Consider the following 10,486-nt stretch of genomic DNA (forward strand, 5'->3'; position numbering starts at 1 on the left):
TATCCAGAATAGACTTAGATTAGTGCCCCGTGGCCTACCAGTGGACACTTCCTAAGTTGCCATGGCTCTAGTAATCAACATTAAACATACTGAAGATGTGCTGCCAGTATCTTACGATCTTATATATTCCTGGAACAGGAAGAGTGGCTGCACAAATTCCTCAAATATTTTTGATGTTTAATTGTTACAAGGACAGAAAAGATCCAAAAATAGGGGAAAACCTCTGGAAGTCTTTAATTTAGATGAATCATAATAACCATCACTGAGTCGGCACTACCAGGATTATTGCATTTACTTCTCACATCAACCCTGAGGTATTCATATTCCTATTTTATAGGTTTGTAACCAAGCTTACACAGAAGTAAGTTGTAGGAGTGAGATTTGAATTAAGGCTGTTGACCACCAAAGTGCCTAATCCCAACACCAGGGGTGGGCACATATTTTCTGTAAAAAATCAGACAGTAAATATTTTAGGTTTGGGGGACCATCCAGTTTCTGCCTTTGTAGTGTGAAAGCAGCAGGAGACCATACATAAGTAAATGGAGGTGGCCGTGTTCAAATAAAACTTTATTTACAAAAGCAAGGAGGTATGCCCCATTTGGCTCACAGACTGTAGTTGGCCAACCCGTCCTAGAATATTCTTCCTTCCAAATCTGCATGGCGAAATCCTACTCAGATATGCAGGTCAGGACTTCGCTGGTGGCGCAGTGGTTGAGAGTCCGCCTGCCGACGCAGGGGACGTAGGTTCGTGCCCCGGTCCGGGAAGATCCCACGTGCCGCGGAGCGGCTGGGCCCGTGAGCCACGGCCGCTGAGCCTGCGCGTCCGGAGCCTCTCCTCCGCAACGGGAGAGGCCACAACAGTGAGAGGCCCACGTACCGCAAAAAAAAAAAAAAAAAAAAAATGCAGCTCAAATATGACCTTTAAGTTACAAAACTAGATAAAGTGAATTTGATCCATGGATCATACCCTGCTAACCTATCCTCAACCATCATACCTTCTAATTCTGTGGGTTAATTTATCTCACTGAAGAACTTTGAGTTTCTGGCTATACGGAAATCATAGCCAGAGCCAGCAAGACTGACACCTTTCAAAATACATCAAGTTCATTCATATCCTATTTAATGCTGCCCTGAATGGCAGTAATTCCTTGTAAGACCATTCATTTTGATACCTTTCTCTACAGATCCCTCAAATAAATTCATAATAATCCAATACACACACACACACACACACAGACACACACACACACACACACACACACCTCCAAGCTGTGAGACCTAGCATATGACCTAGCATATGACCTCAGTTTCCTGGTGGCCATGCTGTCCCTCTGGCCAGGGCATTTTAGCATTCCAAGATGCAGACTTGAGTGCACTACTGATTCTGAGTTCTATTTGTTCTCCTACATGCATTTAAAAAAAAACAAAAAAGGAAATGTTCTACTGGAAGTTAGAATTCAAGTGAGGCCCGGGAAGCAGAAGAGTGAAGATTGATTTGGGTATAATGTGGCAGGATAAACGGGTTGTAACTACTGTGGCAACCAGGGAAAAAGTCCACAACAACTTTAAAGAACAGGTGAAAGAAATCAGGACCAGAGCCCTAATATGAACTTGAGCAAGTTGAAAAGAGCAAAACAGGCATTTAATGCTGATCCCGAGAAGGCTACCATTTCCAGAGATGCATTCTCCGGTTTACAGGAAATGCGAGCACTAGCAATGTCCACTGGGCATTTGGCAGGCAAGCCTATCCTATTAGCCTCTGGCCAGCTTAACCTTATGTTTCTCAGCGTTAACAGTTTTTAGGTAAATTATTTGTTGGGTTGCTTTAACCTTTAGAAACACAGAAAATATAAACAGTAATAATTGGCTGGTTTTAGTGACACAGAAAGACATAGGGAACAATAACAAAAGCCCTGGACATCTTTTATCAGGTTTATTTGTATTTTTTAATGTGAAAATAAGACTTGTTTACTCGTTGCCTGATAGCCTTTAACAGAGTGCTTAAGAAAACAGGAGCTACCATCAGACACAGTGCAAATCTCAACTCTACCATTTGGTGAATGTGCAACTGTGGGGTCAGGCCGGCTTCTTTGAGCCTCACCTTCCTCATCTGTAAAATGGGATTATGAATAGAACCAGCCTCACATACCACCAGGTGTCCTCCAGTTCTCCAATCTTGCAGACACTCTAGATTTTTTTCCCCTGTTGTAGCAGAAATTGACCAAACACCTGGAGGAAATGGAGGTGTTTCCTGAAGCCCCTCGTGCGCCTCTGCCACTGGAGACTTTTCATTAGAGATCTATGGTCTTCGTTACCCGGCTTCCCCCCCGCCCACCTCTGCCTCCTACCTCTGACTTCTTCTCCTGTCTGCATTTCTCCCAGGTTCATGAGACTCTTCTGCCCACCTTGAAATGCCACCTTCTTTCCATTCCATTGTTACCTCTGATCCTCATCAATTTTTCATCTCCCTTGTCCTCACTGACACCACGCCTAGAAAGCTGGACTCTTCTACTCACAGAAACCATTGCAACATCTACCAAAAGCACTGTTCTTTAACCCAGCAATTCTATATAATATGAATCATCATCTCTCTGATAGGTTCAGGAAAATACTGTATATTGAGGCTATTCATGTCAGCACTTGTTTATAACAGACAAGAAAGAAACCACCCAAATATCCAGCACCAGAGAACTGGTTAAATAAACTTGCATGTGATCATAAAGTGGAATATTTTATAAAAAGAGGGAAGAAGCTCTCTCTGTACTCATGTGGAAAGATACCAGGATAAGTTAAGTGAGAAAAGCAAGATGTCTAAGAAGATGTATGTTACACCAGAGTTTACTTTGAGAAAGTAAAAGATTGAACAAGAAAATGTTTGTGTGTGCTTCGTGTATAAAAGAAGACTCTGAAAGGACACCCAGGAAAGTAATAAAAAGCGGCCAATGAAGGTGGTAATGGGTCAGATGGAAACAGGAATATAACTTCTCATGCTATTCCTTTTTATATTGTTGTCTTTTCAAACCATGTGAATGTGTTAACTACTCAAAAGCTTGAATTTTTATTTTTATTTATTTATTTTTTTTTTTGCGGTATGTGGGACTCTCACTGTTGTGGCCTCTCCCGCCGTGGAGCACAGGCTCCGGACGCACAGGCTCAGCGGCCATGGCTCACGGGCCCAGCCGCTCCGTGGCATGTGGGATCTTCCCGGACCGGGGCACGAACCCACATCCCCTGCATCAGCAGGCAGACTCTCAACCACTGTGCCACCAGGGAAGCCCAAAAGCTTGAATTTTTTTTTTTTTTTTTTTTTGAAAATATAACTAAAGGACATTTATTTGTTTCTCACTAAGACTTTGTCTTGAGGACATAACTAAACCACGTCACCACCCCCACCCTGATGTGAAGAAGGGTTAGTACAGTGAATGTTATAAAGCAGATATGAACAGTCTGAAGGACTGGAACCAACATTAACTGACAAAAACCAACCTCCATCTAAATCATCATAAAAATGTTTAAGTAAAAAAAAAAGGAGTGGAGAGAAGGGGGCAAAGGGGGTTTCAGATTGAACGAGATCCTCATATCTCATCTAATACATTCAATCCTGGCTAGAGTGTACCAAAATGGAAACAGGATTACTATAATACAAAACTTCTACTACAGCACACTGTACACACCTGTGTTCCAAGCCCACCCCCATCCCCCTAATGCTTCCAAACTCAACTATTTCCCGGCCTGTTGGGCCTGTCTACGAAGGAGCACGTAGATCTTCTCTTTAATCCAGTCTTTGTTATAAGGCTGGTATGTCTGGGTATCAGCTCGGTAAACAAGGCAGCTGAGGTCTGCCAGGTCATCAATGAAGTCAAATAACTGACTGATATCATATGTGATAGAGGGGCTGTTGGGATTCATTCTCTTCAGATGTTCTTCATACATTTTACAAACACCTTCCATGCATTCATTCACAGATTCATAGTCAGCATAAGTTCTGCCTTCTGGCCTCTTGGTAGGCTGTACCAGCAAAATGGTGTGAGACATCGCGCCAAACTCCTGCTGCAGTCACTGCCGACTCTAAAAGCTTGAATTTTTAAAAAAAACTATCAAGGTGTTTAGAGCAATAATTTTCTAAGAGCATGTTGCTTGCTACTCGATGTTAAAATATTTTTATTTCTCTGCACTATGTGAAAAATAGATGAAAGTAGCTAAATAATGTGCTTGGAATGGCATCTCCTGCCTAGAACGTGGTATAAGTTGAAGGTGTTCGTGGCAGCACGCAGAAGTGACCAAAACAGAAAATACCTAGGGAGCGTTATCATTGTAATATCTCTATATGAATGTTGCCTAAAGTAAAGAGATTGAGCTTGGATTTCAGACCAGCCTGGGTGCAGTCCAGCTCCAGAGCTCGCTGGCTGCGCACCCTGAGCAGGTCACGTCAATCCCAGGTCCTCGGTAGCTGTGCGTAGTGGGGACCATTACACACCACGAAGGAGGGTTGTTCATTCACTCCTTCAACATGTAAACGTTTAACTACCAACAACGTGCCAGGCGCTGTTTCAGGTTGACACAAGACCTTAAATTCTAGACCACTGTTTCTCAACAGAGCAATTTTGCCTTCTAGAAAACATTGGCAACGTCTGGAGACATTTTTAGCTGTCACAACTCGGAGGAGCGGAGGAAGATGCTGGGTAGAGACCAGAGATGTAGCTAAAGATCCCGCGATGCACAGGAAACCCTCACCACAAAAAGTCAATAGTGCTGAGGCTGAGAGCTCCTGCCCTACCCTGTTCTAGAAGGGGAGAGAGAAAACAAAGTTAGAATAAACAAATAAAAGACAATTCAGGATATTGCTCTGTGCTGCGAAGTCAGTAAATCTGGGAATGGGACAGAGCGACCCGGACAGCTGTTGTAGCCGGGGCGGGGCGGGGTGGGGTGGGGCGCTGCTGTCAGGGCCGGCCGGCTCCCTGAGGACAGGACGTTTCTGCTGAACACTGGCAGCTAGGAAGGAGAGTCCTGGCCAAGCATGGCTTGTTCGAGGAAGAGAAGGCTGCAAGACAGGCTGCAGTCGAGTGAGCAGAGGTTCCTGGAGAGGACGTGGGGAGGACCGGGGCCATACGCCTGCTGAGAATTTTTTATTTTGTTGGCAGTACCGCGGGAATCCGTGGAAAGGTTTTAAATAGGGAGCTGGCGTGATCAGCTGTGCATCTTAAAAAGCCATTCTGGCTGCTCTGTGAACGACGACAGATTGAAGGAGGGCAAGAACGAAGCAAGAAGAGCAGGTAGCTGCACCGTCCGAACGAGGCGGGGTGGGGAGCATCAGGGAAATGATCTGAGAGCCGTTTGCGGAGGTAAAACCCTCTAGGACTCTGTGGAGAAGAGAATTAATTGAATAGCCCAGATCAAGTGAGATACCTGTAGAGCAGCCCGTGAACAAAAGGAGTTTTAATCCTTCAATTTGGAGGTTAGTATTTAGTTCAAACCAAACTTAAGAATGTACTTTTCAGTATCCGGTTTTCCCCAGTTGTCCCAGGGTGGTGAAGGATCGGGGGGAGCTGGCCGTTCTGATGTTTGAAAGTTCTCGAATGAAGATGCACACCCGGGAAAATAAGACATATGAAAATGCAGCAAGAATTCCAGTATGGGGAAGGCTACAGGAGATAGTTGATGTGCCCAAATTCTTCAACAGGAGGATACCAGAAAACTCAGGAAGTATTTCAAATAAGAAAAGAATACTCTGAAAAACACAGGTCTCCACTTAGGAGTCCGATGCTGACATAAACAGTAGATTGTCAGCACCGTCAACAATGGAAGAGCCGCGTCGAGCAAGGCTTTAAGCGTAGTCCATGTCAAGCCACTTACAAGCGGCTGTTTAAAGACTTTTAAACATAGGGGATATTGTTTATGAAACGTAATCTAATCACCCAAGCAAAAATGACACAAATTCCACGGCAACTGTGGAGATTAAAGAAGTGTTTTAAGGACAAACTCCACATGAATCCCTTATCTGCCATCCCTCCTGTAAATTTTACTCACCGAATAAAAGCTTTCAGGAAAAAGGTTAGGGGAGAAAAAAAAGACAATTCACTCTGGGGAGAAAGACTTTCAGAATCCCACTTTGAACCTGGCGTATAAACATCTCTAACCCTGGGGGATTAAAAGGCATAGTTAGGCTTTATTATGTTTTATATAAAGTCTAAAAATAATAAGGTAATAATAATAGCGGCTGTTGCTTACCAAGTGTTTTATGTGCATCAGCTCTGATTCACCAAGGGATTTGAGATCTTCCCTTTGCAGATGAAGGAAGTGGGGTCCAGAGAGGCTGACTGACTTGCCCAAAGACACACAGCTATTGAAGGGTTTCCAGGCTGCTGACCCTGGCAGGTCATTCTCTCAATCATGCTCCTTGTCAATCCAGTACCTCTGGGCATGGGGGAGAAAAGAGCAGAGATACCACTTAGACTAATAACAACAACTAACCTTAATCGAGCACCTTCTGTGTGCCCATTTCTACAGCGAAATGCTTCCCTTAGATCATCTCATTTGATTCTAAGGATAACTCTCTGAGTAGGCATTTCTATTATTTCATTCTACAGCTGAGGACCTAAGGCTCGGAAAGGTTCAGTAACTTCTCTAAGGTCACAAGCCGCTGATCGATAACAGGATTTGAAATCCTGTGGTGGGGCTGCAGAGTCTACATGCTTAGCCATCCCCTGTAGTGGAGCAAAAGGAAAAGGAATCTCAGGGAGATGGAAGCTTAGATGCAGCTCAGATAAAGCCTCATTGCACCCTATGTTCGTTTCTTTTCATAGCACGTATCAAATGGTAATTAAATTATTTTTAAAAATTTGTATGTATTTATTTATTTTTGGCTGCGTTGGGTCTTCGTTGCTGTGCGTGGGCTTTCTCTAGTTGTGAGTGAGGGCTATTCCTACTCTTCGTTGCAGTGCGCGGGCTTCTCATTGCTGTGGCTTCTTGTTGCGGAGCTCGGGCTCTAGGCGCACAGGGTTCAGTAGTTGTGGCACGCAGGCTCAGTAGTTGTGGCTTACGGGCTCTAGAGCGCAGGCTCAGTAGCTGTGGTGCACAGACTTCGTTGCTTAACGGCATGTGGGATCTTCCCAGACCAGGGCTTGAACCTGTGTCCCCTGCATTGGCAGATGGATTCTTAACCACTGCTCCACCGGGGAAGTCCCTTAAATTATTCTTTGAGGAATTATTTGTTCAGTGTATGTCTCCATGTAATTATCTGTAAGAACCTTGTCTTGCTTACCCTCTTGGGCCCAGTGCCTGTAACAGAGTCAGCACGCAGTCAGTGCTCCACCAGTGTTTTCTGTTTTGCTTTCTGCTTTTTTTTTTTTTTTTTTTTTTTTGGTTTGAGTCAAGGAAGCAATCATTGCAAAGGGGAAGTGTGGAGAGTCACAAAATGAAGGAATCATTATCCCAACCTAGAAAGCAGGCACATTCACTTCCTGCCTTCCAAAATCTGCTCTCATTCTTTCCCCCAGAACTTTAACTCTAGCCCCACGTTGGTCAAGAATTATTCTCCACGTGTCCGATCAAAGGGCGAAACTAGAGAACATCCAGATGGGCATCTCTTGAGCTCACAGCTCCAACCTGGGACATCAAGAGGGTTATTTAGGGCAAAATGGTTGCCTTTGTAGTGAGTGACATCTTGGGAGTGTCATTCCCTTCATCAGTGCCTGGGATGTAATTCTTGTTGACTGGGGTGAGATGCATTCTGTTGGATGTTCTTATTGACTCACCTTTCCTCTCTGCTTCCTGTACCTCTGCAGCATCATAAGTCACTTGCGCAGAAAGTGACTCTGTAGTAGGTCAAGCCAACAGATGGCAAGAAAGCTGGCTCCAGGAACCCTGCTTGGCCATGGGAGATAATACTGCCTAGTGGTTAAGAGTAGTTAGTGAGAAGCAGATCTGGGACTCAAAGCTCAAGCCTTTGGGTCCTAATCGGCTGCCCACCTGGAAAGTTCATCCTTCCTCCATCTGCCATGTTGAAGAAATGAATGTATGTAGAGGCAAGCCCGTACGGATGGATGCACGATGCGCTTCTGGTAGGATTACAGTTTTGGATTTTCAATTCAAATACACCCAGCTTCAGAATCGGGCTCTGTCTGCCACTTTACAAACGGGGCTTCCTGGACTTCTCCAGGCTTTGTCTGTGTGGGATTATTAATAGAACCTCCTTAGAGTCTTGGAGCCAAAATTAAATGAGATAAAGAGCATTTAGTACGATGGTTAGGAAAAAAAAGTGCTTGATAAATGATTGCTATTATTAATGTTATTAACAACCGTTCATTTATAGAAAGAGGTTTCCAAATTTTACACAAAACAGAAATCTTCACTTTCCTCTCATTTTTTCTTCCCCAAAAGGAAACAGAAATTTGCAGCCAAGACAAAAATGATAGAACTGCTCCAAGTTGGTGCAATAGTTTACTTTTTAGGTCACCATGTTTATACTGGGGTGACACTGGTGTATCTGTTAATACTAAAGCAAAGAGAAGTGTAGCACAGACATTTCCAAATGGCATCCTTGATTTTCATTATTTTACGGTGCGTTTTATGTGTCTTTCCTCAGCCCGCCCTCCTAGTGATCATCTGTATTTTTCAGGTATGTTTTTTCTGCACAAATCCCACCCACCCCACTTTTTGTAAGCGTGAAGATTAAGTGGACAAAGACAAATTCAGTTAAGCCGCAGGCTCTCGTGGCCAGCAGCTATTTTTCTTGGAGAACTGAATCCAAACGTCTCAAGGGTAGGGACGTGGGTACACCGTGTTTCTGAGTGGACAGGCGGCAGAACTTGAATATAAATCACTCGACAACGGATCCCTCCTCGATTAATCTTTTATTCAGAAACAGACCCTGTTTTAAGGGGAAATTAAAGGCAATCAATAAGCAGGCTTGCCTGGGCGGCTTCTGAGCTTGAGATGCAAATATTATTCCAAATTCTGGATTCCAAAGAGATCCCTCCATTGATGTGTTAATAACCTCCTCGTGTTTCTATGACCTCAGATCCTGGCAGGGCGTGAAGCTGTACTTACCGGAAACAAAAGGAAAGCACTCTAGAATCAACATTTGCTAAGTGGACTTTGACTGTAAACCCCAACTTGTCCTTTGCTAAGGAAAGGATGGAATTCTCCCCGAGCCCGGTACTGATGCACTGAACGTCTAATACATTTATACGATCAAAGCGCTGCCATGACTGATTCTTTCTCTGGTGTCACCTGACATTTCAGCTTCATGTTCGTAGCGCACAAGATAGCAAATGTTTGGGGGTAGTCGTCCCCCAAACAAGGCAACCCTTGGCAACTGGAAATAAGCAAAACTCCATTTGTCTATCAGTCAAAAGTGATTGCAAGCAAATGTTGGTCACGTCTTTATAAATTCACAGTCAAAAACAAATTCAGAGAAGATTTATTTAGCACCTATTGATGCAAGATATTGTGCTAGGGTACTGGGGATAGACAAGCATGTTTGACAAGGAGCTTATATTTTTAGGGGCAAATCGGCAATAAACAATTTAAAAAGTAAAGATAAATCAGGCTGTGGTGAGTGCTACGAAGAACAAAACCAGATAATGGAAAAGAGAGCAACTGAGGGGGATAGGCCTTGAGGTAGGAAATGGCTTGTGTTTGAGAATGAGAAAGTTGCCCACTGTAGCTGGACTGTGGTGGGTGAGATTATGTTTCACTGACAAGCAGGAGCCAGGCCATGCAGGGCTTTAGAGTTAATAATACTTCATGAAAAATTAAATGTGACATACAAAATAAAATTTCTTCCTGTCTATGGAGGTACATGTCTGAATCTTTTTTAAAAATTTTATTGAAGTATAGTTGATTTACAGTGTTGTGTTAACTTCTGCTGTATAGCAAAGTGATTCTGTTATACATATATATATTCTTTTTTTTACACACACACACACACACACACACACACACACACACACACACACACACACACACACACACACACCCCGAGTCCCGCTCTTATATATTCATTTTCATACTCTTTTCCGTTGTGGTTTATCACAGGATGGGACATGTCTAATCTTTAACTCTGGACATACTAAGAGAATCTCAAAGCCTGAACAGACATATACTTTTAAAGGATTTGGGTTTACTCTTACTTAATAATTTACTATATTCTTTTTCTTGTTAATCGCTGTGCCTTTTTGTTCTGCTGGTGAACTATGACTTAACGTTAGTATTGCTAAAATTGTTAGGGTTACAAATCGTTGTCCCTTGAATCATTTTCCGTTAAGACAATATTTACTATATTCTTAGGAAGATATTAAATTCTAGAACTACATACGTTAGCCTCAATATCTGTTCATCAGAATTGAGGTTTCTACCTAATTTGCTTTTCCAGATCTAAACTCAAATAGAGGCTAACCTAATATACCATGTTTTTTATCTTTTATGTGAAGGGAGTTTGTAATATTTTCCAGGAGTATCTTTCCAAGTGAGCTAGTCATTACAA

At 43.1% G+C, this 10,486-nt stretch overlaps 1 protein-coding gene across 1 annotated transcript; it reads right to left on the reverse strand.

Annotated features, from left to right (window-relative positions):
* Positions 1–3,317: 3,317 nt before the first annotated feature.
* LOC131741774 (enhancer of rudimentary homolog) lies at positions 3,318–4,064 on the reverse strand. Its single transcript, XM_059038969.2, has one exon. The coding sequence runs from the start codon at positions 4,033–4,035 to the stop codon at positions 3,721–3,723; it is 315 nt and encodes a 104-aa protein (XP_058894952.1). The 5' UTR covers positions 4,036–4,064; the 3' UTR covers positions 3,318–3,720.
* Between the last annotated feature and the right edge of the window lie 6,422 nt (positions 4,065–10,486).

The sequence above is a fragment of the Kogia breviceps genome, chromosome 14 (genome assembly GCF_026419965.1).
Source record: "Kogia breviceps isolate mKogBre1 chromosome 14, mKogBre1 haplotype 1, whole genome shotgun sequence".
NCBI classification, from domain to species: Eukaryota; Metazoa; Chordata; class Mammalia; order Artiodactyla; family Physeteridae; genus Kogia; species Kogia breviceps.